The 25,034-nt window shown below is 30.8% G+C and overlaps 1 protein-coding gene across 2 annotated transcripts; it reads right to left on the reverse strand.

Annotated features, from left to right (window-relative positions):
• Positions 1-246: 246 nt before the first annotated feature.
• Positions 247-20,757, reverse strand: LOC148275727 (uncharacterized). Of its 2 annotated transcripts, XM_088235270.1 has the most exons (4): positions 20,586-20,757; positions 5,502-5,868; positions 2,972-3,191; positions 247-729 (listed from the first exon to the last, which is right to left on the reverse strand). In XM_088235270.1, exons 1-4 carry the CDS (start codon positions 20,641-20,643, stop codon positions 544-546), a joined length of 831 nt encoding a protein of 276 aa, XP_088091396.1. In that variant the 5' UTR covers positions 20,644-20,757; the 3' UTR covers positions 247-543. The 2 variants fall into 2 exon arrangements, with proteins under 2 accessions (XP_088091396.1, XP_088091397.1); XM_088235271.1 differs by lacking the exons at positions 247-729; positions 2,972-3,191 and adding an exon at positions 4,661-4,754.
• Positions 20,758-25,034: the final 4,277 nt, after the last annotated feature.

Consider the following 25,034-nt stretch of genomic DNA (forward strand, 5'->3'; position numbering starts at 1 on the left):
CAATGTTGATGTTAGCAACTCATTTATTATATATTACCTTCTTTAAAACGTTCTTCACCTCTGTTGTAATATGTTAATATTAACAGCTCTCCGTGGAATTGAATCCAGTATTTGTCTACAAAAATTTGGACAAACTCAAAATATTGTTTAAAAATTACATTAATTGAAAAATTAACAATATAAATAAAACACATTTGCATTAATAAAATATTTCACACCGTTTTTTTTCATTAAATAAAAGATAAATTGTTTCCAATACTTTTATTTGAAAAGACTTACTTTTAATAAATATATAATAATCGACAATATCACACATTCGTTTTGTTCACAGTTTTAATTACTGCATTCAAATGTATTCACCACCTCATGTCTCTTTAGAACCGATACAAAATAATATATGCATACAAAAAAAAAACCTAGATATAAATCCTAAATTGGTATCAAAATAGTTTTTCTTAATTGCTAAATTAAGTTCATACTTATGCCTGCATTTTACAGTATAAAAATAATGGAAAACATCGACTTGTGAAGAGATTTTTAGCTTTAGTCTCTAACAATGAATGTAGTGACTTTTCCATTATCATTAATAGACGTGGAAGCTTGCTTGTGGTTGGTCTTCTTTCCATTAAGGTTTGAAGAGCTGGAGAATGATGATGTGGATACTCCGTAAGAACCACCAGGTTTAGTTCCAGCACTGCTTCCAAATCGGTTGTTAATATTCGGACTGGCCTGTAAATAAATCAATAATTTTAAAACCATATCACGGGTGCAATTATGAATATTTTCTATCCCCTAGATAGTGGTTAATTTGGGAATAGGTATGTATTTTTTCCATGGGCTTATGTTTGCATCACACCGATGATTGCAGAACACTGATGATTAAACGCCAAAAAATATGAACACGTGAAATGAAACATGACGATTTTCATTTAGAAGCATTACCCAAAACACTTCATTAGCTTGAATTGACAAAACCGTATTATTGTTCTTTTCGTTTTTAAAGCAGTTTTATACACCATTTGACGTTTAATCATCAATGTGGCCATTATGTGAAGCAAAGTGTCGATGCATTAAAAAAAAGACTTCAAATTAATCACTCTCTAAGGGGTAGAAAAGATCCAAAATACCCCTCCAGTGCTCGTATTACAATGGGAAGTTTATAGATTTATCTTCAATTGTCTATAAAATAAAATTTAATTTTCTGTAGTCAAAACTGAATATTTAGATAAAATATATATTTAGACATGTTCAACTACAGGTTACCGACAAAGATACATCAAATTTTCATACTAGTAAAAACATTTTCGTAAAGAAAATTCAATTCTGTTTTATAGACAATTGAAGATGACTCTGCTCACTTCCAATTGTGATCAAGGCCTAGATGTTTGGTGCATTTCACAACGGTCGGTTGGACAAATTCTCATGACATACGACACGGTAAAATTAGGGTGCACTAATTTTTTGGCTGAACTATGTTTTATTAAAAAAATTGTATTAGTGGCTATTCTCATTTGAAAATCCTGCGAAATGAAATCGAGTAAAGATTAGATTAGTGCATTTGTCCGCTACTAAAAAATAAATAATATTACAATAAAAATCTATTTACTCTAGGTAGTATTACCGTGCCGTGAGAATTCGAATAATCCGTCTGAAATAGGCCTTCGTCGACGGTCCCTACGGACCAAAAGTTTTGATGTTTAAATCCCGCTCAATTACAACTTGTTTCCCATTTTTTAAGGCGGATTTTAAGACTAAAATAAAATGGATCCAATATTTGAAAATTTAGGTTAAACCATAAGAACACGAAAATTTGTATTTAAAAAATGTTAGAAAGTTACAAATTTTAAAATAATTTTATGATTTTATGTATTATTGTTCAATGTTTGAATACTAAATAAATGAAATTTATCCTCGCATCTTATCATTTCCTGATCTGCATAGGGCACTGTACTGGAACTACGATCTTAAGGTATTTCGATCATTTACATGAGCAAAACTGTAAAATATTATAATGTTCAAACATGGCGGAAAGAGTGATTTTCAGGGCATTTATTTATTTATATACGTCATTTCTGCCATTTACATGTATGTGGTTTACAGAGTACTTGAAAAAATATCTAGTATGATACATTAATATACTATACTCATTATAAATTACTTGAAATACATACATATTTTTAATTATTTAAATTTATAATAAGTTTCCGATAAAATAACAAAATACTTTAATCAATCAAATTATAACTATTCTAACCCGATCTCTTGAATGATAAGAATATTTTGGTCAGTTTATTTAGCAAGTTAGGCACAGATAAACTAAATATATCAAAATATGATGCATTTTCATTCCAGGTATTCTGTAATCTAAAAATAGGTTGAGTTATATTGAGCTACCGTTCGACAATTTTGACAATAAAAGATTGTCGATGATCTGCTTAACCTAGGTGGTACATTTAACGAAATCAATATCAGTAGATCAGAGGTATCAAACATTCGTTTTATTATTTCATATAAGATCGGTCGATGTTCTTCGTTCTATATAGTCCTAGGACTGGACCTGAAGCGTAAGTAATTATAGTCTTACTTTTTTTTACCAATGGATCAAAATGAGTGCGCATTGAGAAATGATGATAATTTTGATGTTATTCATTAATTTCCGTGGCCTTATTCCGTAAATTCATTCGTATCGAATAAGAGGAAACGAGAGCGAAATGTGACTTTGATTGCGTTAGTGAGATGGATTTATGACTAACAAATGAACTTACGAAACGAAATTGTGACTGATTAAGCCTGCTGCATTCTTATGCCTGTATTCAGAAACAAATATAAATGTGAGGAAAATACATTCTACTGTCCTGTGTCCTCACCTTCGAGTGATTCTCTTCATATGTAAAAGATGGGAATGTACTTTTCTCACCGTGAGTTTTGTATCTAAATACGGGCAAAAGATTATTAATAATGATAAACATACGTTATTTTCTGGGTAAATGTTGGCGGACTGGTGACCTCCTCCGGGTCCGAAAGAAGCGCTGGCTGAGGCTGCGCCCCCGTGGCCCCCATTTCCGTTCCCCCCCACATCGTAGAAGTTGTAATCAGGGGCATTCCCGAACCGGTTGGTGGAAGCAGTTTGGAAGGCTTTCTGGGCGGCATCAAAGGCGGCGCGCTGGTAGGCAAGATTCTTCTCAAAAGCCCTAAATCATCATAAAGATATTTCAACAAAGATTGTTTCGCTGTTTATTGCTTTATTTTTTATTTCTATGTTTTACCTTTATTTTATAAATCTGGCTTATTTAGAGATTTTTAGTTAGTTAGATAGTTATTATAAAAGTAGGTTTCTTCTCTCTAAAAGTCGCTTAAAAGTCATTTTTGGGCGAACCTATTACATTAGCCTAGCAAAAATTACAAGTTGTAAAAAAAGTACAAAAAAATTATGATCACTGATGTAATTTTTCTATCTATGTTTTTTTAAAACTAGAACTTATTGAAGTTAGGAAAATATTTGACCAAATTTATTTTGTTTTAACACACTTAAAGTTTTTTTTAAGAATTATTTTTTCAAAAAAACGAGGACTTATATTAAGGTTTGTTGTGAAAAACACAAAATGCAAAGAAAATTTGGTGTTTGGACAAAATAAAACAAATCATAATGGGAAAACAGATAGTTTCCCTTAAAAAACACTAAAAGCTTAATAACTTGGAACTCGAAAGCTTATTCAGGCGGGTGGTTATTTTTTCTCTTTGTACCGTTTTTATTCTACAGAATAAAAATTAACACCAAACTTGTGGCGTTTCAATTTGTACGAATTTTGGAGTAAAAATATTATCAGTTTCTTAAGCATTTTTTTTTAACAAATTACAACAGAGATGAAGAACATTTTAGAGAAGAGAATATGGAAGTCTAGACATTTACAGGGTTTATGACCTATACTTGGCTGGTTTAAGTAGCCACTTTACAAACTGTGAAACATTAATCATTTTGCTTATTTCTGAACATCGATATTTCTTTAATTTTTTCACCTGTTGGTTTTAGTGAAGTTAAAGAGCTAAAACCTTTATTGTTGTCAAGAGATTCATCTGATCGAATTATTTCACATACTAGGCAACGCCTGAAAACAATTTTCCAATTTTAAAACTAGTTGGTATAATTTCAATATTTTGAGTTTGTCCAAATGTTTGTAGACAAAAGACTGGATTTCACCCCCTTGGGAGTCATTAAGATTAACAAATTACAAAAGGGACGGAGAACATTTTAGAGAAGGGAATATGGAAGTCTAGGCATTAACAGGGCTTATGACCTGTCGTTGGCCGGTTTAAGACGCCATTTTACACACTGTGTATTACACAATATTAATTCACAATTTTGCATATGTTTGAACATCCATATTTCTTTAATTCTTCCATCAGTTGATTTTAGTGGAGTTAAACAGCTGAAACCCTTATTGTTGTGAAGAGATTCACATGATCGAATTATTTCAAATACTAGGCTACGCCTGAAAACAACTTTAAAAATTTCCAACTTTTTTCTTGGACTAGTTTGTTTAATTACAATATTTTTTTTATTTTGAAACTACTATTTTAAACAAACACATTCATTCGCAACATAAATATGAAATTAATTAAATAGATAGTTTAACCAATGAATTTTTTTTTTCTCTTTAGCAAGATTTGGGCCCATTTACCTATCAATGTCATTAGTAAATTGTAGAGAAGATCTAGCAGATGACATCTGGAGGGGAAGGTTTCTTCTTCGGGAACTGGATTAGGGGAAGAGTAGACAGAAGGAAAGACCATCACCAATAGAACATACAAAAAATTCATTGTATACAAATAATAATCACCTACACGGAAAATTGTAATTCCGCGCAAATGAAAAATATTTTTAAGATAAAGAAAAATGAAGAAAGGTGGTGATTAAAAAAAATCATTCAGCCTGGAAAAAATTAGTGGTATTTTTGTTTCTTCGAATTATTACGCTCCACATAGTATATTGTTTTCGTATTTGTTGCAGAGACCTTATCATCAGAGCTTATTAGTAGAAATAATGTAATTTGTACTTTGATAGTAACATAATATAATATCAAGTATTGCAACCATCGAATCTTCATAATGTTTTATTTGCACAAAACTGCAATGTCCCGATTGTGTCGTATTGTAAACTTGAGACTGGATCTGGACAAATTAGTCAATAATGCATTCTCGTTGAGATGTGTGAGGCGTAAAAGAAAACACAATCAAATCAAATTTTCAGCTCTTGAAGACTACTCTAACATCTCTAAAGCAGAAAACTTTCTTTTGAATTTATGTTACTTTTGGTGCTCATTTTTAAATTTGGAAAAAAATGGACACAACTTATGTTAAGACCTAATAAATTAGAGAACAAAAAATATCGAACGCTCGAGTATTGACAGTTCCACGCGTGCTCGATCCATATTTTTTATAAATTGGTTTAGTTTTAGATCAAGAAATTTATTTTATTAGTATTCCGCATTGAATATACTAACGCAGCTAGATTATTGCTCAGCGTTTTGAAGTATCCCTGGAAGAAATCGTTGAACTCGAACGGGTTTTGGAAAGGCGGGGTGCCTGGACCGAAGCCATAGCCTCCGCCTCCGCCTCCGCCCCCGCCCCCGCCGCCGGAGTGGAAGGTGCCCGCGCCCGCACCCGCACCCGCTCCCGCGTGGAAGTTGCCCGCTCCCGCTCCACCATGGTAAGTGCCCGACCCGTGGCTGGAAGACGCCTGAGGTTCATCCCCGAAGCGGTTGAACACCGCGGGGCCATTGTCGGGAGCGTGGTAGGTTCCTCCGTAGAATTGGCCATTGCTGACCCCGGAGAATGCCCCGGCAGATGCGCGGGCTCTCCTGTATCCATCTAGAACAAGAATAATAGGTTGAACTATAAAATGAAATTAAACCAAAATATCCAATGCATGGAGAAATTTTATTGTTTCACGCTGTACCCTCCACCATTAACTAATGGTGAAACAACTATCGTGTATTGTTGGTTAATTTTCATTAATAATACACAGCAGTTTTTGCTTTTTTTGTTCTAATTTTTTTTTTAAACACTGTGTTTTAGAGCACTTCTACTATTTTTTTTTCGTGTCAAAAATTAATCAAAATTAAGACATCCTTTAATGTCTAGGACTAGCGCCTGTATCTCAATCACAAATAACTATCGACATGCTTAAAAACATGCTAAGCGATCACAATGAACAATAATGAACATGCTTAAGTGTTCGCGGTTATAAGTCAACGCGTGTGTAATCTCAAAGTCAACGCTCGTGTCGGTTAAATATTTATTTAACTGTATTTACAGTTAATTGGCGAAAAAAACCCCTATTAATATAATAGTTTTTTTTTGTGATGGCAGATTCAGTATCAGTGTGTCTAAAAACACTAGCATTTTAATTGTTATTTTTCCGTAATTTATAATGGTGGGAAAAACGGTATTAAAAAAAAATGGGTAGGTACTTTTGCGTAGGTTAGTTGTTAAAACTTTTTATTTTTATTATGTTTTGTACCTAAATAATTGTTGAAAATAAAATTGGAAACGTATATAAATAAATATTGTGCTGGTCACTAAATGAGTTTTTCCCGAAACTCTAAAAATATTATACAAAATTAATGTTCTTTTAAATAGATAAATATAAAACTGTAGATTAATGCGATAGAATGTGTTCAAGTTTATTAAATTATATAAGTTTATTACGTTTACAGCCCTGTATCTACGTTTTTGATTTTATGTCATAAACTACTTGGGTATATATATAGTGTTTTTATAGCTACAACACAAGCGTACCCCTAAAATACTCGATAAACGCACGGGTAAGTCTAAAACCTATAAAATTTGAAATTTGGAGGAAAATTACTTTCCAAGTGTGACTGTCACTAGTACAGTATCGTCTATTATCTTTTTAAAATAAAGTTGCTAGAGCGTAAATCAAATAAATAGTTTATGTTGTTTTTGCAGTTTAAGTGATTTGAAAAATACTTATTTTAAAATTATAAGTAAATTTAGTTTTAGTTGCATAATTATTTTTTCATAAGGACTCTTACCCCGGTCTTTAAAAGTCTACGAATATTCTTAGTCTCTAAATGTGGATCTTAAATTGCTGAAATAATTTTAATAAAAGATAGTTAAATATTATTGCTATCTACCTATTCTCTTTGAAATATTTAATGCTGTATCTTATGGCAAATAAAGACAAATAATACCGCAACATTTTTACTTGATTTTTTCTCCTGCAGTAACAAAAGACACTTTTTAGTAAAATACACGCAGTAGCAATCTACTAATTTAAGAACACATATTTTAACACCGAAATTAATTTAGTACAAAAATACGCTAGAAAACCTTATTTAAAGTAAAATCAAACATTTTATACCATTGTATACTAGAATTTGCACTTAAATTAAAATTCATATTAAACATTTGTTTAGAATATGAAATTTTTGAGACTTTTTAAATATATAATATTGCGAATAAGTTGTTTTTTCTTTTTCATAATACATTACCTTACTATACCTTATTAAGATGTATTTTAATATATATATATATATATATATATTTTAATTTGTTGCAACATGGAGGGAAATCATTTTTTAGTAGGAAATATGTTTTAGTAGGAGTCTAGGCATTTACAGGGCTTACGACCTGTCATTTAAATATGAACAACTCCCTAAGGAGATATTTCAGCCAGTCTGCAAGCATTTGGACCTACTCAAAACATTGTTATATTATTAAATTTTATACCTACGTTGATAAAAATATTTCAATGCTTACAACCACTTTGATAATCGTTGATAGTATTAGACACAAGTTCATATGGGGATCTTTTTAAACTGCGGAGCACTTAAAATGGCGAATAAAAACAAATCAATAAACCTGCTGGAGCAAAAGCCGAATCTAAATTACCGAGTACGATGTTTCAGGAATAAATTTACATAAACAAACCGGATATCATTACTGCGATTGAAGATACACGAGAAATGTATTTGCGAAGAGAAGCATTTGCTTAAAAAACAACACAGAAAACAAAAGATTAAAATCAGTGTGCCAACTCTCGTGTAAAAAACTCACTGGTCTAATTTATCCAGTTTGAGCACTTTAGGATCACCCGAGTCTCCAAATTGTAACTAATGAACATCTCAATGTGACAGAAAAACATCAACAAACATGTCTCGAGTGCAAAATTACGATTTGTCATGTAAGCTATGATTTCACCAACGAAAATAACGCGATCGATCAATGAGTGCCTTAATAAGATGCTGTCATACCAGGTAAAAATTGTGTATTATAGCCTAACAAAATATACGAACGTGAATACTCTGTTACTCTTTTGTTTGGAATGAGTCAAGCTTTGTTCGGTAGGTATATTCATTTAAATTATGACAGGCGCCATTATGAACCACAGCGTTGTTTTCGTTTTAATATATTATATTTATGTACATATGTATATATGTACCTTCCTATTTACGCGTTGGCGTTGGCTTATATATATACATATATATAGCAGGGGCAAACCGTGTATAGAAGCGATTTTGCGCAGCTTACCATTATATTTGACTAACCATAATATTTTTTGATTGTAATTTTATTTACAGAAGAAAAAAATAATTACTATTTATTTTAAATCATTTCCACCGTTTGTATCTTTATCCTAATATAAATATTAATATTAATAAAGCGCGCCCAGCGCCTGCGATGAGCCAAAAAACTAGCCGATTACTCCAGCTTATTTTTCGTACAAATAAGTATACTATATTTTGAATGTCTTAAACCCAGTGCGGGTTTTTTCTCCTAGATTGAACTTGCAGAAAACACAAATTATTTGAAGATTCTTGATTTTGAAAACAGTATTTCAAACATTATTTCTTAAGGGCTATTTTTCTCTGGGATGGTACTTTTGACATAAGACCATTTACTTTCATGCGTCATATTGCAGGACATATGGCGCTCGACGCGGCCGTTTTTGGCACTATTAATTTCTAGAACAATTCGGCTAGTTGACATTTCAATCGAATATTCGTATAAATTCGTAGTGTCATATTTTATTTATTTTTTAATAATTTATGTATTAAAGTAATGGATAATATATCTATATACTATAATATATCACGAAGTTGTGTCGTTTGAGTTGATTTTATGGATGAGAGTTGTTGTATCACACAGAAACACAGAAAAATACCAAATTATAGTATATATTACTTACATTATGTACATTACCTACATTACTTACATTACCTTCTATGTAGGTACAAATATATGATTATTTTTTTTAGCTTACCTGTAAGTAAAACCACCATTCGCTACTGATATAAATATATATATTTATATCGTATATATACAAATATAAAGTACATTTTCGGATACATCTACAATAATATGGTTTTGGTTTTGGCTTACACAATTTTAACGATTTTCAAATTAACGTTTGTGTCTTGAATATTTACGTTATTGTGCTTTTATAGATTGTAATGTAATATATGAAATGCTGAAAAATATAAACTATAAATCTAATATTTCTAATAAATCGTTTTTCACCAACACAAACAACAATCATCTTATTAATACTTAGATAAATATTTAACCTTCGTTATGCATGTAGTTTGATAATACAAAAAAAAACTTACTAAAGTTAACGATAACGATAATCTACTAAGATGGTCCAATTATTTTGATTAGCCTTTATAATATCTCGATGGTTATTTAATTTGTCGGAACAGCGACTCTGGGATTAGTAGCATTATAATATTATGTTTGATTGCCATTATTTTGTGTAAACAATTTTCCTCGAGCAGTATCGTGCTTCTCGGAATTCTTTTGACCGACGCGCGACGTAAATAATCTAAGTTTGTACCTAAACGTATTAAAATTGGGTATTTCCACAGGCGAAACGCGATCGTGTAGTGTAAATTAGGAATATTCGCTGCGCATATTCAGGTTCTCATATGCCTTTTGGATAATTCACGATGGATTGTATGAAGATAAACTAGGTACGTAATATACGAGTAATATTAATCGCATCGCATTTATAATTACACTGTAAACTTCTTAAGTTTGCTATAACATATCAAACTTGCACTTTTGATCCTATTTTAAAAAATTATTTTTATAACTAATTGTAACATTATATTATTATTTAATTTCATCAATTAGATCTTTATAGACATCATTGTGATTGTTGGTATTTGGTACTTATTATGAAAATGTATATGCTTTATGCGACTAAATTAAGTTCGAAATAAAACGTCAAAGCACCGACCTATTGATACAAAGGTCGATGGTTCAAAGACTATAATATACGTACGGTGTTGTGAATTGAACGATATTCGATTTCAGTTTTGCAGAAAACACAGAATGATATCTTTATTTCATTTAAAAAAACTTGTCTATAATGCGTTTAACAATTAATGTAAAAATTTATAAAAACAATTATATTTTATCGTTTTTACACATGAAATTGATTATATAATTAAAGATTCACTTATTACGCATTATATTACAGCTTAGCACAGGCAATGGCCTAAAAAGCCTTGTACCAAGAAAAAATAAATCTTAAGAAATTGCTGAACTAAGGTATCGAAAATTAAGGGGTGAAAAAAAGCATATAAATGAATAAGTATACCTACTGGGTACTGCTTTTTATGCCAGTTGATTCCTGTATCAAACTAAAGACGCATAGCATTCTTATTTTCAACTATCAAAATCTTGGTAATTAAATCAAAAAATATGCTGTAAAATTGTTTAGAAAGTATATTTTTACACAAATTTAATATACAAAAAAAACTCGTGTAAAATCACTAAGTAAAGATGCAATTTTTTTTTTTTTTCAAAAATCGTCAAGTTTATGTATTTTTTAATTATGTTTTTACACAAACTTCGTTGTCTAAGCCTAACTAGATCTGTAAAGTTTATAGTTGCGCTGTGCAGGTAAATATTATCCGATAATCGTATCCCGCTAATGGTATATTGGACTTCGACATAAGTCGACTAAAAGAGATAGACGCGATAAATGTAATTGAAATTTTCAAAACGATTACACGTTTATTGAGAAACAACATTGCTTTATATGAGTGAAAACGATAGGAAGACCCACGGTCTTAAAAAAATGGTTTCGGGTATGTGGAAAATGTACTTTTACACAGAACTGTGTTCTTGTTTGAGACGGGTAACGATTTATGAATTTAATTAAAATTTTCCCTGTAATTTGTCATTACGTTGGTATCAAGAGGCGGCAGTAGTGATGGGCTGCGATATTTATTGACCGGAAAGATGCGACGTATTATATTACGCATACGTAATTTATACATAATACGATTAAGAGAGTTTCCCAGGCGTTGCATTTCTGGGCGCAGTTTGACCTTAAGAGTATCTTCGAGGTTACACGGTGATTATTGGACAACGAAATTGTTTATTCTAATACAAAGGCAATTAAGTTATATGTGTTTGAATGCGTTATATTTATGTGTGCTCATATTGCACATGTGAATTAATGGTCTCTATTTTCATGTAATAATTATTGTCGTTTACGGCATATTTTGAGTGATTTAAATCAAACAAATGTCCATAAATTTCTTAATTCGGTTTTATCGGAGATATTATGATAGCTTTAACGAGAAGATTTAAAAGACTCTTTGTGGATACTATATGCTCCAACTAAGGAGCGGACATGGTATGAATAATGATGTTGTAATATACATCTTCGATTTATTCTCTAGGGGGTAAAATGCAGTGCAAAAACATTTACACACACCTACTGAAAATATTGTTGATATAAAATGGGTATTTATTTGTGGGCGTAAAAATCAGAGGAACATCTATTGCACCTTAAAGACTTCAGCTTTATACTTCACAAAATCTACAGATATTGGGTGTTGCATATACGAAGCAGAATCATTTGTGTTAAACCAATCATATTAAATCATTAGAAACTTTTCAAAAATTTATATTAAAAATAATGCTTCACAAAAATCGCACTTATCCCACTTTCTAATTGTTCCAAGGAGCTAAACTTTTAGACCTAAGACAAATATATTGTTTTCAATGTTTAAAATATATATTTAAGAACCAAAATTTATTTACAAGTAATTCAAATAGATCAAGTCAAAGAATGAATCGTGTGTTAGAAATACCACATTGTAACACGAGGCTCGCACAGAGACATGCATATTTTATAGGCCCAAATTTTTTTAATTCTTTTTTTACTAATAATATTTAATTGATTACAAACTTTTCCTTCTTTTAAAAAACATGCACTATCCTGGATTCAAACTAAAGATACGAACTATTTTTTTCTATGATTTGTTTTGTAGCCCTTTAATAATAAGGAATATTTTTGCGTTTTTATAAATATTTATTTCCTTTTTTAATTACAAAAAAATACCATATTATCATTTAAAGAATATCTAATTTTTTTTCTTATGTTACACAAAAATATTATAACTGTCCATTATTTACTATAGGAACAAAAATTCATTAACATTTTCTTGTATACCCACGAAGAGGCCATGCCATTGTGGGATTTTTTTGTTTACTATTTTTACTATTAATATGTATTTCATTGTTATGTACTTATGCTTTATTTTTTGAATACTCTGTTTGATCATTTATGTTTATTGTAAAAAAAAAAATGTGACATGGAGTGCAGGAATGATAACATAATCACCGAATTACTTTTTGGAAATTAATTTTTAATTAAATATTGATATAAATAATTGAACGTTGTTATGCATAAAGCAGCTAGCCATAGAAAGGTGAAACTAATATAATAGCATCTTTGTGAAATGAGTAATTAATCAAATCTACACAACAGTTGGAATGTTTTTGACTTTGACAAATGATAAACAATGAATCCATTAGTTTTTTTTATATTACGAACAAAAATATAAATTTATATATTTGACCAGTTTTAATGATTTTTTTAAGTACCGTAAGATTTTTCTGGTGCTTTGGGTGTTTTCTGCAAATTAAAAAATTCCATTTTTGTAATCGAAACTATTTTCAGAAGTTGATTATTACAGTTTTTTGTATAAAAGCGGTCTGGCTGTTTTAGCAGAACATATAATTGCCTTACTGCATCGGATAACACCAATATCTCATTTTTTCAAAATTGTGGACTAGCTGCTTTCTGCATAACTACGCTCAATTTATAAAAGAAAATGAATTAAAAAGTTGAATAAACGTAATTTTTAAATTATACTGAAATTTAAAAGCGTAAGTATCACGGATTTAATGAAATAACGTCACCAAAACGAACATGTAAAAACGACAAATTTCGAGTGATTTCCGTATACGAGTGCACGGGCATTGAAAAACAGGGAAGTTTGTTATTTAATTCTAGAACGAGTGATGAATACGTAATGCAGTGAGGTTAAAGAGTTTTTTTTATAAATGATACTGACGGAATTAAAGTCTACAAAACCGTTAGTGTAAAACCGAACTATAGACCTAATCCGTCAAGATATCTAAATTTGATCGATTCTGTTTATGTTTTAGATATGGAAAATTGATTTTAACCGATTTTTTTTAGGAACTTACAGTGCGTTCGAATGTTTAATGGGCTATATTTATGTGTAAGTGACTGCCGGGGAACCAAGTGAAAATTTGTTTTTTGTTTGTGTAACGTACAATACTTTTTGTATGGAAACGTTCTATCAAGCACACATTAACAAAGGCCATTAAGTATTTAAATGCGCCGTACTTGTCATCATTTGAAAAATATTATAAAACAAACTTATCATCCAAACACAAATATTTGCCCCCAATAAAAAAAAGGTAGCAGCGCAGCGTTGTTATTGAAAATATATAAATATTTAATTAGATTAATATCAATAGCGCTGATGAAAAACTCAAAAAATGTGCCAATTTTTGTCCGAAACCGCCAGGTTCCAAGTTCCAGGGGATTTTTATATATTTTATTAAATCCAAAATATAAGAATCCCCTGGAAATGGAAGCTGTTTATAAACTAAGTTGCCAAGGATGTAATAAAGTATACATAGGACAAACAGGGCGTACAGCAAATAAAAGGATTGACGAACACAAAAGAGCGTGTTAACTTGGGCACCCTGACAAATTTGCAATACCGGAACACTTTATAGACCCCGGACATTTTTTTGCCCTAGAACCGAAAATTTTGTATAAACCCACTAATTACAGTGCACGAATAATAAAAGAGGCAATTAAAATACACAGACACCAAAATAACATAAACATAGACTCCGGGCTTAAATTAAACTCAACATGGTTCCCAGCACTACATACTACAAAACCGAATAGAAATGTGCTAACTGCCGACTGCGACACTGTACACATTACAAGTACTTAAACACATACTTTTTTCTATAAAGCACTCAGTTTACCCTGAAGATCGCTCCTACAACGGTAGCCGAAACGTCGGAACAAATCCAACACACACGGTATCACCCAAAAAAGAAACATATTGATAAGCATATATATTTTATAAAAAATAATTGTAAACCTTAATTTTAAAAAGAACATAATGAAGCATTTATGAATAAAAAATGCATTTCTTGAACTTGATTATTCCATACTTAAGAGCTTTTTTGGCTTTTGACAATTTATGAAAATGTAAAAAGGATAACTAGCTTGGGTTGAGTATATCAACAAACATCGGTAAATGTAATCGATGGCCAGGTTGGGAGCTTATATGTAGATACATTTCATTGATTGCAATTTGCCATATGAGATTCTACGTAGATTAAATTCTCGCTTGGGTAAACAAAACAATGACATGGGACTAATTCGATCAAGATAATACATATTTGTATACATTGTTTATTTGTTTAATATATCAATACGTTTGACAATCTAATCGGGGCACTGATGCTCTACTTATAAAGAAAATGCTCTACTCAATTGTTTTTTTTTATGCGGACATTAACTTTATTTGACGAAACAGAATATTTTTTTTCCAAACTGAAATTTGGCCTCTTATGATTATGTCACTCACTGAAGCACACAAAGGTCATATAACGGTTGAAATGTCAATGCGTTTGAATTATTAATCGATATATAAATGCATAATTAGCATTATTGTAATTATGTTTACCTTATAACTGATTTAAAAAAAGTTATTATTACAACCTACTTGTGTTTTATTTAAAACATTTATTATTCTAAGTGAAACAAGTAAAAATACCTAAATTAATTATATATTTTTTTTTTAAATATGAAAAAGTATACCTTGGTAATTAGAAAGATTTATTTTTGATACCCGTTTTTAAAATAATGTTATTTAGAATAATAATACTACAAACATTATTTTAGCACTTATTTCTGTTCTTCTGACGTGGCAACAGGTTACGTTTCTAGAATAAACATGAAAAAATACTAAAAGTAACGCTTTAAAAATTAAATATAAATAATGAGTATTGCTTATGTGTAGAGGTAATTATTATATACTTTGAATAGCCAAACAGCAATCATGAAAAAAAAACGTTTATGGTCGAAAATAAAATTCATTAGTTATTTGGCAAAAAAAATTGAGTTCGATTGACTTGCGATTTTGGTATAATGTAAAATAAAATATTATTTAACGTTGTTTTTCCTTTTAAATAACCCACTGCAAGAAAAATAATAGATTTTTGGCCGTAAAATTGTATTGTTAACATAGAGAAATCTTTATGCACATACATAAATACATGGTTCAGTTCCATAGAGGGATAACAAAAAAAGATGTTTTAAGTTTAACTATATTAAAAAAACACCTTTTTTCAATTCTACAAAGGTGTAACTATTGATTTTCTCGTAAAATACAAATGTTTTCATGTGGAAATAAATGAACGTAACAATCTCTCCGCTCCATAACTAATTAAAACGTTGTAATAATTTGTATGACACCTTCAATCCTAAAACTATTAACCATTGTGTACATATTTTATAAAAATATGTTCACATATACTACACTTCAGGAGATGTAAATACTTATTTGTTACAAATCAATTTAGGGCTGTCAAAACTTTGGTCAGCCATTACTCAAAACAAGCAATTTCTAGTTATCTCTGTATAGAACTGAGCCATCAAAATAATTTTAAAGGAAAAAAATCTCCATAACCTGGGTGCTATTATGCATTTTATCCCGGGAATAGAGAAAAAAAATCGGGATTTTTATTTTTTGCATGCAAATACACTTTGCTTCATATATGACCACACTGATAATTAAACGTCAAGTAATGTAAAACTGTTTTAAAAATTGAAAAATACTTATATTTTTTGGTCAATTCAACCTAATTAAGTGTTTTGGGTAATGCTTAAGGTCACAATAATATTCTAAATGAAAATCATATTGTTTGATTTCATGTGCTCATATTTATTTGACGTTTAATCATCAGTGAGGCCATATATGACGCAAAGTGTAAACGCATGCAACAAATAAAAATCCCCAAATGGCCCAAAGTAACCACTCTCTAGAGAAGATTCTAAGAACTAAGTTTTACCCGAAAGTTGTTATTTATTTTGCCGTAGGATTAATCTTAAAAATTAGTTGCAAACAATATTACATTATATTGTACCAGTATATATTTAATAGCGTAGTTCATTAGTAGTCTATACGTACAAATGTACATTACAATGGATATGTTTATATCACAATTGGCAATGATAAGAAACATTATTTGGAATCGAGATTAACATAATTTGGTACCCGAACGAAAATTATTTAGCAATGACCTAGGTAGGTGGCTTCGACCTGACGCTGGTAACAAATCGAAATAGAGGAAATAATGTAGGAAAAAAATTCAAAGTTAATTAAGTAAACAGCTGAATTTTCAATCAGGGTGAATGAAACTAAGTATAATGTTTTGAGTATATCCAAATGTTTGCAGACTGGCTGGATTTCCTCCCTAGGGAGTTATTTGGATCTAAATTTGTAGCAACAGAGAGGAAAACATTTTTGATAAGGAAATATGGAGGTCTAGGCATTTACAGGACTTATGACCTATCATTGATTTAAGTTTCCACTTCACACACTATGTAACCTTCACCATTCTGCCTATGTTGACTTTTGTAAAGTAAACGTACTGAAATCTTTATCATGTTACGTCGTGTAAATAAACAATTTTTTTAATGTATTAAAATAATGAATATAATAAAAAATGTGGACATTTGATGAACAGCTTGTGTATTTTTTTTATTTTATGCTTTTAAAAAAATAATTTTCTAGGTTTATCCTTCCTCTGGGGTTCGAACTGTCAGTAGGGTCGTAGTGAGTCACATCTTGCTGGAGGATACGATTCTATAAAATGCTGCAAACGCCCAGTTGCATTCCACCGGCAACACTACTGACTAGTCCAACTCGTTAGCGTCCACGTAGCGAACCCTGGGCACTGGGATCACACTTATAGCGGTGTGATCACAGCAGAAAACGAGAGGATGAAAGGCGAGTTTTTGGCGCCTCAAAACCAAAATCAACCAGCTAAGGGAAGGTAACCCCGATAGAAAAATCCACCAGAGAAGGCAACGGGAAATTACTCTGGTTATCTTTTCCCAGGAATCACTACGGCGAGTACATCAATAAGCAGTCGTCCTGGCTGCGAAATATAAAAGTAGCGCAGGACAGATACATATGCTTTCGCTGTAGTGATCGCCAACGTCGGGGGACCCGGCAAGGCACTAGAAGAAGAAGAAGATTCTTCCTCTGTCAGTAATCGAGATATATACGTATATTTTGTTTCAGATCAATAGAAAAAAAATGACAAGTCCAGCCCTTTTCTATGTCACGCAAAAGACGTCTAAAGTAATACGCTATAACGCCGCCATTTTGTTTTGTAAAAATAAGAAAATAAAGTTTTTTTATGTTTCAGAGATTTAATAAAATAAAATAAATATTTTTTGATTATGGGTTCATTTTATCACATTTAAAAAAAATCATTCGAAATGGCTTATTTTCGAGCGTCTAAAGGGTTTGCACCCTTTAAATGTTTTTTATGGTGTTGTCTGAAATCGAAACCTCATGGATAGTAGCTGAACGCCATTTTAATACTTATTAGACATTCCTTTCAAATTATTAAATATATATTATACTATTTCCTAAATTATTATGTATGTTTATATACTATTTCCTGAAAATATCGAAATGTAGGATTGCAAAATACGAATTAAAATGCAATTCAAATTCCTAAAAATAAAAATAATAACACTCATATAAATAGCCACACACGAATTTACTGTTAATAGAAGAACGCTCATGAATAATTATTTACATTAAACTCGTGGGTGGCGAAAAAATGCAAAGTTTTTTATTTATTTCATATTATTTGAAATGTTCTTTACATAAACTTATGCCGAAATAAAAAATCATTCATGTTTTTAAAAATATACAACAAAGTATGTTACGACCTATTTGGCGTTATTTAACCAATGAAATCTGTGGTAATGACTAATGACATTCGTAATAAGTATTGTTCATTGAAATTATTAATAAGAACTACTTGTTCGTTTTACAGGAGATTATCGCTAAGGCCAAGCAAATTTATTGTTCTGTGATTTGTTTGTTTTCCATTACATTTATTTATTTTAAGAAAAGGAATATTATTAAAGTTTTTAATTTATTATTGCGTTTTTTCTAATAACACTTTATTTAAATGTAGATTATCCGTATAAATTTTTCATATTCCACTTGTAACTGTTTCTGCTTTCATTTAATTTTCTACAGGAAAAGGTGTAGAAATTCAACATTATATTCATACGTAGGGCGAAAATTTTGAAAAAATGTTAGGGGATCAAAATGAAAATGAACGAAGGAGGGTTAGAATGCATTTACAGAGCACGTCGCGTCGTTCCCACCGCTCGCATCTCCGCAATATATTTATTTAATTTGCAAATGGTAAATTGATGTAAAATAAAAAATAAAAAAAAACCTTAATTTATAATTAAATGTAACTTTTAAAATTAGTAAGAATACTCAAAGACTTTGCTATTTTTGGAAAACAATATTAGTCACGATTGTCAAGATAAAACGATTTCAAAGAGCGTCTTCAGCTAAATTAAATAATTATTATCGAGTTACAGAAACCGGTAATTTTAAGAGCAGTATTGACCCTGACGTTGACTCTGTATTCTGTCTAACTTCAGTATAATCGAATATATTTAAATATTATTCACTCCAGACATGTTTTGAAACAGTAGTCTTTAACCTGTGGTACATGTGTAACAGGAGCGTGCGGTGAGGTTTTCGATCAGGAAAGCAGTCACTTGGTACTAGGTACATACATAAATAAAATTGCGTTTTGAAATAAACTAAAAAGCAATTTTATGCAATAATTTCAGCACAAAAGTGTATATTTCATAGTTCAATATTATAATACCATCATGTCAACCGATTAAAGTGCTAAATTTGTTATAAAACTGTCACAATATATAAAAAATAAACCTAACAAATTATTATATACAAATCTCTCAATTTGCGCATGCGCGAACACCCAGTTCCATATTTCAGAATTAGACTGAGCGCAGTGTATTTTACACCAGTTCGCGCATTACTGCGCAGTTGGATGGTTGTGTGAATCGCAATTTTTTTGAAGTTATTAATTAATGAACATCAAACCCATCTAAGATCGCTACGATTTAAACAACCAACTTATTATAAAACGTTTTCTGTAGTTATTTGAAAGATTAGTCAACTTAAAGCTGATTTTATTATTTAAAAAAATACTGATTGGTTGAAGGTCAAATTTTTATGGAAGCATCGGTTCCATCCAATCATGGACGGACCGCGCGTGATATGCGCATTGTAGATGACGCGGAAGAGAGGACGATTGAGAGTATGCGAAAAATAAAACAATAACAATTTATAACGCAGTTCAATAATGTTTATAAACTTTTATAAAACCAACACAGATGACAAATATTTAACCCTGAAGTTATTAATTTTCATCTGCGCCCTGAAGAAAAACTCTTATTAGTATAAAAAAAAGTAAGCCAGTACGTAATGAGTCCTACAAAAACGACTTTCTAATTATCAATTTTTTATGGTCTGACTACTTTATAGGACATTGTACATTGATACTTTGAATTGAATTTAATTGTTTTACAAAATAACTAAAGATTTGAATTCATTATTCTGCCTGTTTGTCCAAAGCAATTTATTTGCAAATTAATTTGTACTTCAGAAAAAAATCTGCAATGCAACAAAGCGTCAGACCATTTTTTATAGTTTGGGATTTCTATAATTTGTTTTATTTATATTGATTTAAAGAAAAATTGTTTTTTTTTTTTTAAATATGTAGCATTATTTAGGACCCAATACACACGTTCGTAGAGACATGTTTTTAAATTTACTAATAATATACGTACTGAAATACAAAATAATCATTATAAAAAGGTTGAGCATGGCTGTTTTAACGCACATCACGTGTGAAACAGACAAATCAAGTGACAAATGTCAAGTTTGTGTACAAATATTTCAAGTATTGAAAATAACCTGCAGCCATAGGATAGACGCAAATAATGTCATGTTATGCAAGCGTTAAAAATAATTTTAAAAGTTCAAACACAAAAATTGTGTTATTTGCGAGTTTAGCAGTTATTTTCTGAATGTGAAATGATTATTAGGATTGTTGATTACCTGCAGAGATGCCTGCGATGGCCGCTAGAAGCAGCAGTGTAGTGGTGGCGCACTTCATGATTACGACAGATTGGGTGATCGTTGATCACAGGTCTCACTTCACACGTAAACAGTAACAGGTAAAATCGTCCACAGTCTGCCGTGTTCAGCGAACGTCTGCCCGCTGAAATGTGAAGTATACAAGAGTAAGCAGCAACTTATATGTGACCATGGCTGCCTTGTGTCTTGTATATGTATGGAAATAATACCGTCTAAATTAGCAGAGTTGCCCCGTGGGAATAGAACTTCTAAGATTCTCCGAATTAAGTCCGCCGTAAGAAGATATGAAAAACCATAAGGAAGCATTGAATTGTTTATAATGTTTAAGAAATAATTCAGAAAAACAGAAATTTTTGCAACCCCCATCCCAAATTATATTACCTAATATTATATTGAGGCAATTAAGGTAATAAATGAGCTATTTACACCGCATATAAATATTTAAAAAAAATTGTTTTGTAATTTGATTTTGGTCTTACATACGAGTATAATAATTGGTAGAATCAAAATTATTTTGGATAAGTTTTATTGCCGGTCTGGATAGAAAACGTTCTTTACAATAAATCACAAGTAAAAAAATGGTAGGTAATACAAATTTTATGGGAAACTAGAAAAATAATGCTGAGTTTATAAAGTTCTATAGCTTTGCGATTGGGAGACACCTCGAGTTACAATTATAAAAGTCATCTTAAAGTATTTTCCGTAACAATTAAAGTCGTTATTATTAAGGAATCTAAGTCATTCAAGGAAGTAACACATACAATCTTTGTTCTAAAATAATGTGTACGAATGCGTTCAAGAAACTACCTTATTTAAATCCTAGTATATCAGTAGAAGACTATTTTACATACGATTAAAACACTTCGTTTATAAAAGAAATTTATCAAATCAGCAATATCTTAGACGTTTTATAGCATGTTTGCGTACATCTTTATTTACCAATACTAAATATAAGGTCGTGATTTAGAAGAAAAAAAAACTTAGCGTGAATAGCATGACCAAATGCCATTTATCACTAAGATATTTATTATTATTATTTATTAAGAATAATCAGCTTGATGATACTTAATTAAGCGTTTGAAATTACTCTGCCTTGTAAAAAATTTGAAGCTTTTAAATGCCTTTGCTTCGTTAAAAAAAACACTTATATATATGTATATATATTTAGATAATTTATATAGCGCCGTTTTTGTGAAAATCACCTCAAGGGCGCTGTACAATAAATAAATATCCCAGCACGTCTTGCAGCTACAGAGCGCATTGACGGTTAGGATTCTTGTTTCTCGTCTCCAGTTATGATATATAGGAGCTAGATTACACGTCTTGCAGCTACAGAGCGCATGGACAATAAGAAATCTAGCCCCTATTTACATTTCTATTTTTTTATTTGACAATGCAGTTTAGAGTTTTAGTGATATTTTAAAAAATGAAATAAAAAACAAATTTATAAAAATAGAAGTTAGATAACAACAAGTCTTGCAGCTACTGAGCGCATGGACGGTTGGAATTCCAGACCTCATTTACTAAATTTGGATATTTGATAGTTGATAAAATTTACCTATTGAAGCTAGATTACTAATCGTCTTGCAGCTACAAAGTGCATGGACGAGTAAAATTCTTGCAACTTAAAATTATCAATAAATTTACAAAAACAAACATTGAGCATCTAAGTAAATTTGTAAAGTGTTCGTGCTAAAAAGTAAACAGTAAAAAACTTAACAGATAAAGCACTTCAACACTATGGATAGCATAACAGATAAAAATATCCGAAGGGTAGCTTTCGTAGATGTTCGGTAGTCACTAGTCACTGTCGCAGTATCGCACAAGTGCAAACACATGTTTTTGCTAAATTCCTAGAAGATGGTCCGGTCCACGTGTAGTTGCCGGAGGGGGGAAAGAAGCCTATTGTTCCAACGACTTTGTATCCATTTTAGTCTGTATTATTTCGTCTTATAATGAGTATGAAATTCCCGCTTAATTATATTAATTTTTGACATTATTATTAGACGAACGTGTGTATGAGAGTGGTTTAAGGATTGACGTATCATTTTGTATGTACAAGTATATTAGAAATAATATTTTAAATCTATTGAGTATGTATCAATAAGTTCACTTTTAGTAGCACTGTTGTAGTGGGAGGTATTCCAGATAGTTAAATCTTGGTACATGCATCACAAATTAATTCATTCTTAAACGATTTTAATGGGTTCATATACTTTTTTATGATTTTAAAGTAGGCGCACTGTTGTTTGAAAGTTTCCGTTATTCACTACTTGTCACATATTTTAGTAAGAATAAAGCGCAAAATAATGCTTTAAAATGAATAGTCTTCTTTTTCCACTTTTTGTCTACACATCGACCACTTATAAACATTAACAAAATGTTTGTTTAACAGTAAAGAATTTAATTTCGAATTTTAAGCTACTATTGGAGTGAGAAACTATAATTCACGCCCAGCCGGTACGGAGGCTGAGCGCGAGTCTTGAAGTGATAAAGTAAATATAAATGAAAATACCCAAATTATTACATGATATTCTTGCCAAAAATGTTTCACAATGTAGTAAAAGAGAACATTGTTTATTATAATATTGTTTTAAAAAAAGTTTTATACGTATGGTCAAACTAGTAATTTATACCGTATCGCAGTCGGCAATATATATTATATGTGTCATTTTACTGTTCGTAGTGCTATTCTATCTAAAAAAATTTTTTCACCTTCGAACCAGGATCCTGCATAAACTCAGAAACAATAGTAAACACATAATGAAAGAGGTAATAGAAAACACGTACACCCAAATAACACAAACAAGATAATAGATACGGCGATTGGCTTAAATTGAACTCAAAATGGTTCCCGACACAACATACGTCAATCGGTAAAACTTACTCACATAGTTTTCTCTGAGGAAGGCCCTTGAGACAGTAGCCGAAATGTCGGAACAAATCCAACCTACATGGGATTTACGCATCTTTTTGAAAAGAGTCTATCTTAATTCAGTACAGGAGAGAAATATTTTTTTCTTCATACGCACCTTTGTCATGTTCGAAATCGTACGTGTTATACCTTATACCTATATATCGAATGATAGCAAGAATACTTAATAAGTATAATATGGTCACCTAGAGTTATAAACATCTTCAAATTTGCTGGATGACCTCTAATTCTGGATTATGGATAAACCCAAATGGTCAATCTAAAAATCGTGCCTCTTTTTAATACGTAACTCATGTTCAAATCATCGTAGGAAAAAACTTGTAAACAGCCAGAGTAGTTTTAGATTAAAATATTAGGAGTGGAGTAGTAAAATAACTAAAAATCTTAGGTTTTCACATTACATTTCCCCAGCCTTTTTCCGCAAACTTACTTTACTCTTAGTTTCAAGGAAAATCTTAAATATATGCACAATATTATATGAAATGGATTTGGGGATGGCCAAATATAAAAAGTGTTGATGGCATTATATCAAAATGACAAAAATACCTAAGACCGTGGCCTTTAAAAAAATGAGCTACCCACAAATTTCTGTCAAATTATACAGTATTTTTTATACAGAGTTGAAATTTTAAGGTATCGGTTTTATCTGTAATCTGACTTAGTCTTACAACAATAAATCAGCCAATGACATGTCATAAGCTCTGTAGATGCCTAGACTTCTGTATTACCTTTTCTGAAATGTTCTTCATCTCTGTTGTAATATGTTAATGTAAGAATGATTTGAAATTACTTTTGACGATGAATAAGCTAACGAAATCCAAATTTAACAAGTATAAAATTAAAATATGTTACAACAAAAAAAACTTTTTTAAAGTTTTAATCATCATTCCTTTATTAGCACCTAATGGTGCATTGGATACTGCAATGGTAAACCAAAAGATCACGATTAGTCTTACGTACGATTAATTTTTTGAAACATTACCGTCTTTCAACCTTATCTTGAAATGCGTAGTTTATCATTGTTGACATATCTGTCCACATAATAAATAAATACCATGCTTTTACTACACCCCCTGAACTCTCCTAAGACCTACATTCGCTCATAATTAGGGTGGACTGATTCCTATTGTATTTTTATTTTACTACTATTGGGCTACTCTCAGATAAAAATCCTGCAAAGGAAAATTGAGTGAAGATTGGTTGACCTCTTTAGCCACTAAATAAAAATATTTAAATAGATTCACTGTATCTTATTAATTTTACTATTTGAAATGGGCTATAAAGCACATCAATCCTTGTTGTAAAATTGATTAATAAAATAAAAAAAACATCAATAAAATAATGAGAGTTGCATTTACACATAAACATATACATATAAGCATTCAAAATGTATCTAAATTAAAAAAACTATATAATAACTTTGACTCTCATCTTAATTTTATCAAGAACAGGGCAGATTCACCATTAATAGTTTT

The sequence above is a fragment of the Micrasema longulum genome, unplaced genomic scaffold, assembly GCF_059751315.1.
Source record: "Micrasema longulum isolate JH-2025_06_02 unplaced genomic scaffold, ASM5975131v1 h1tg001354l, whole genome shotgun sequence".
Lineage (NCBI taxonomy): Eukaryota > Metazoa > Arthropoda > Insecta > Trichoptera > Brachycentridae > Micrasema > Micrasema longulum.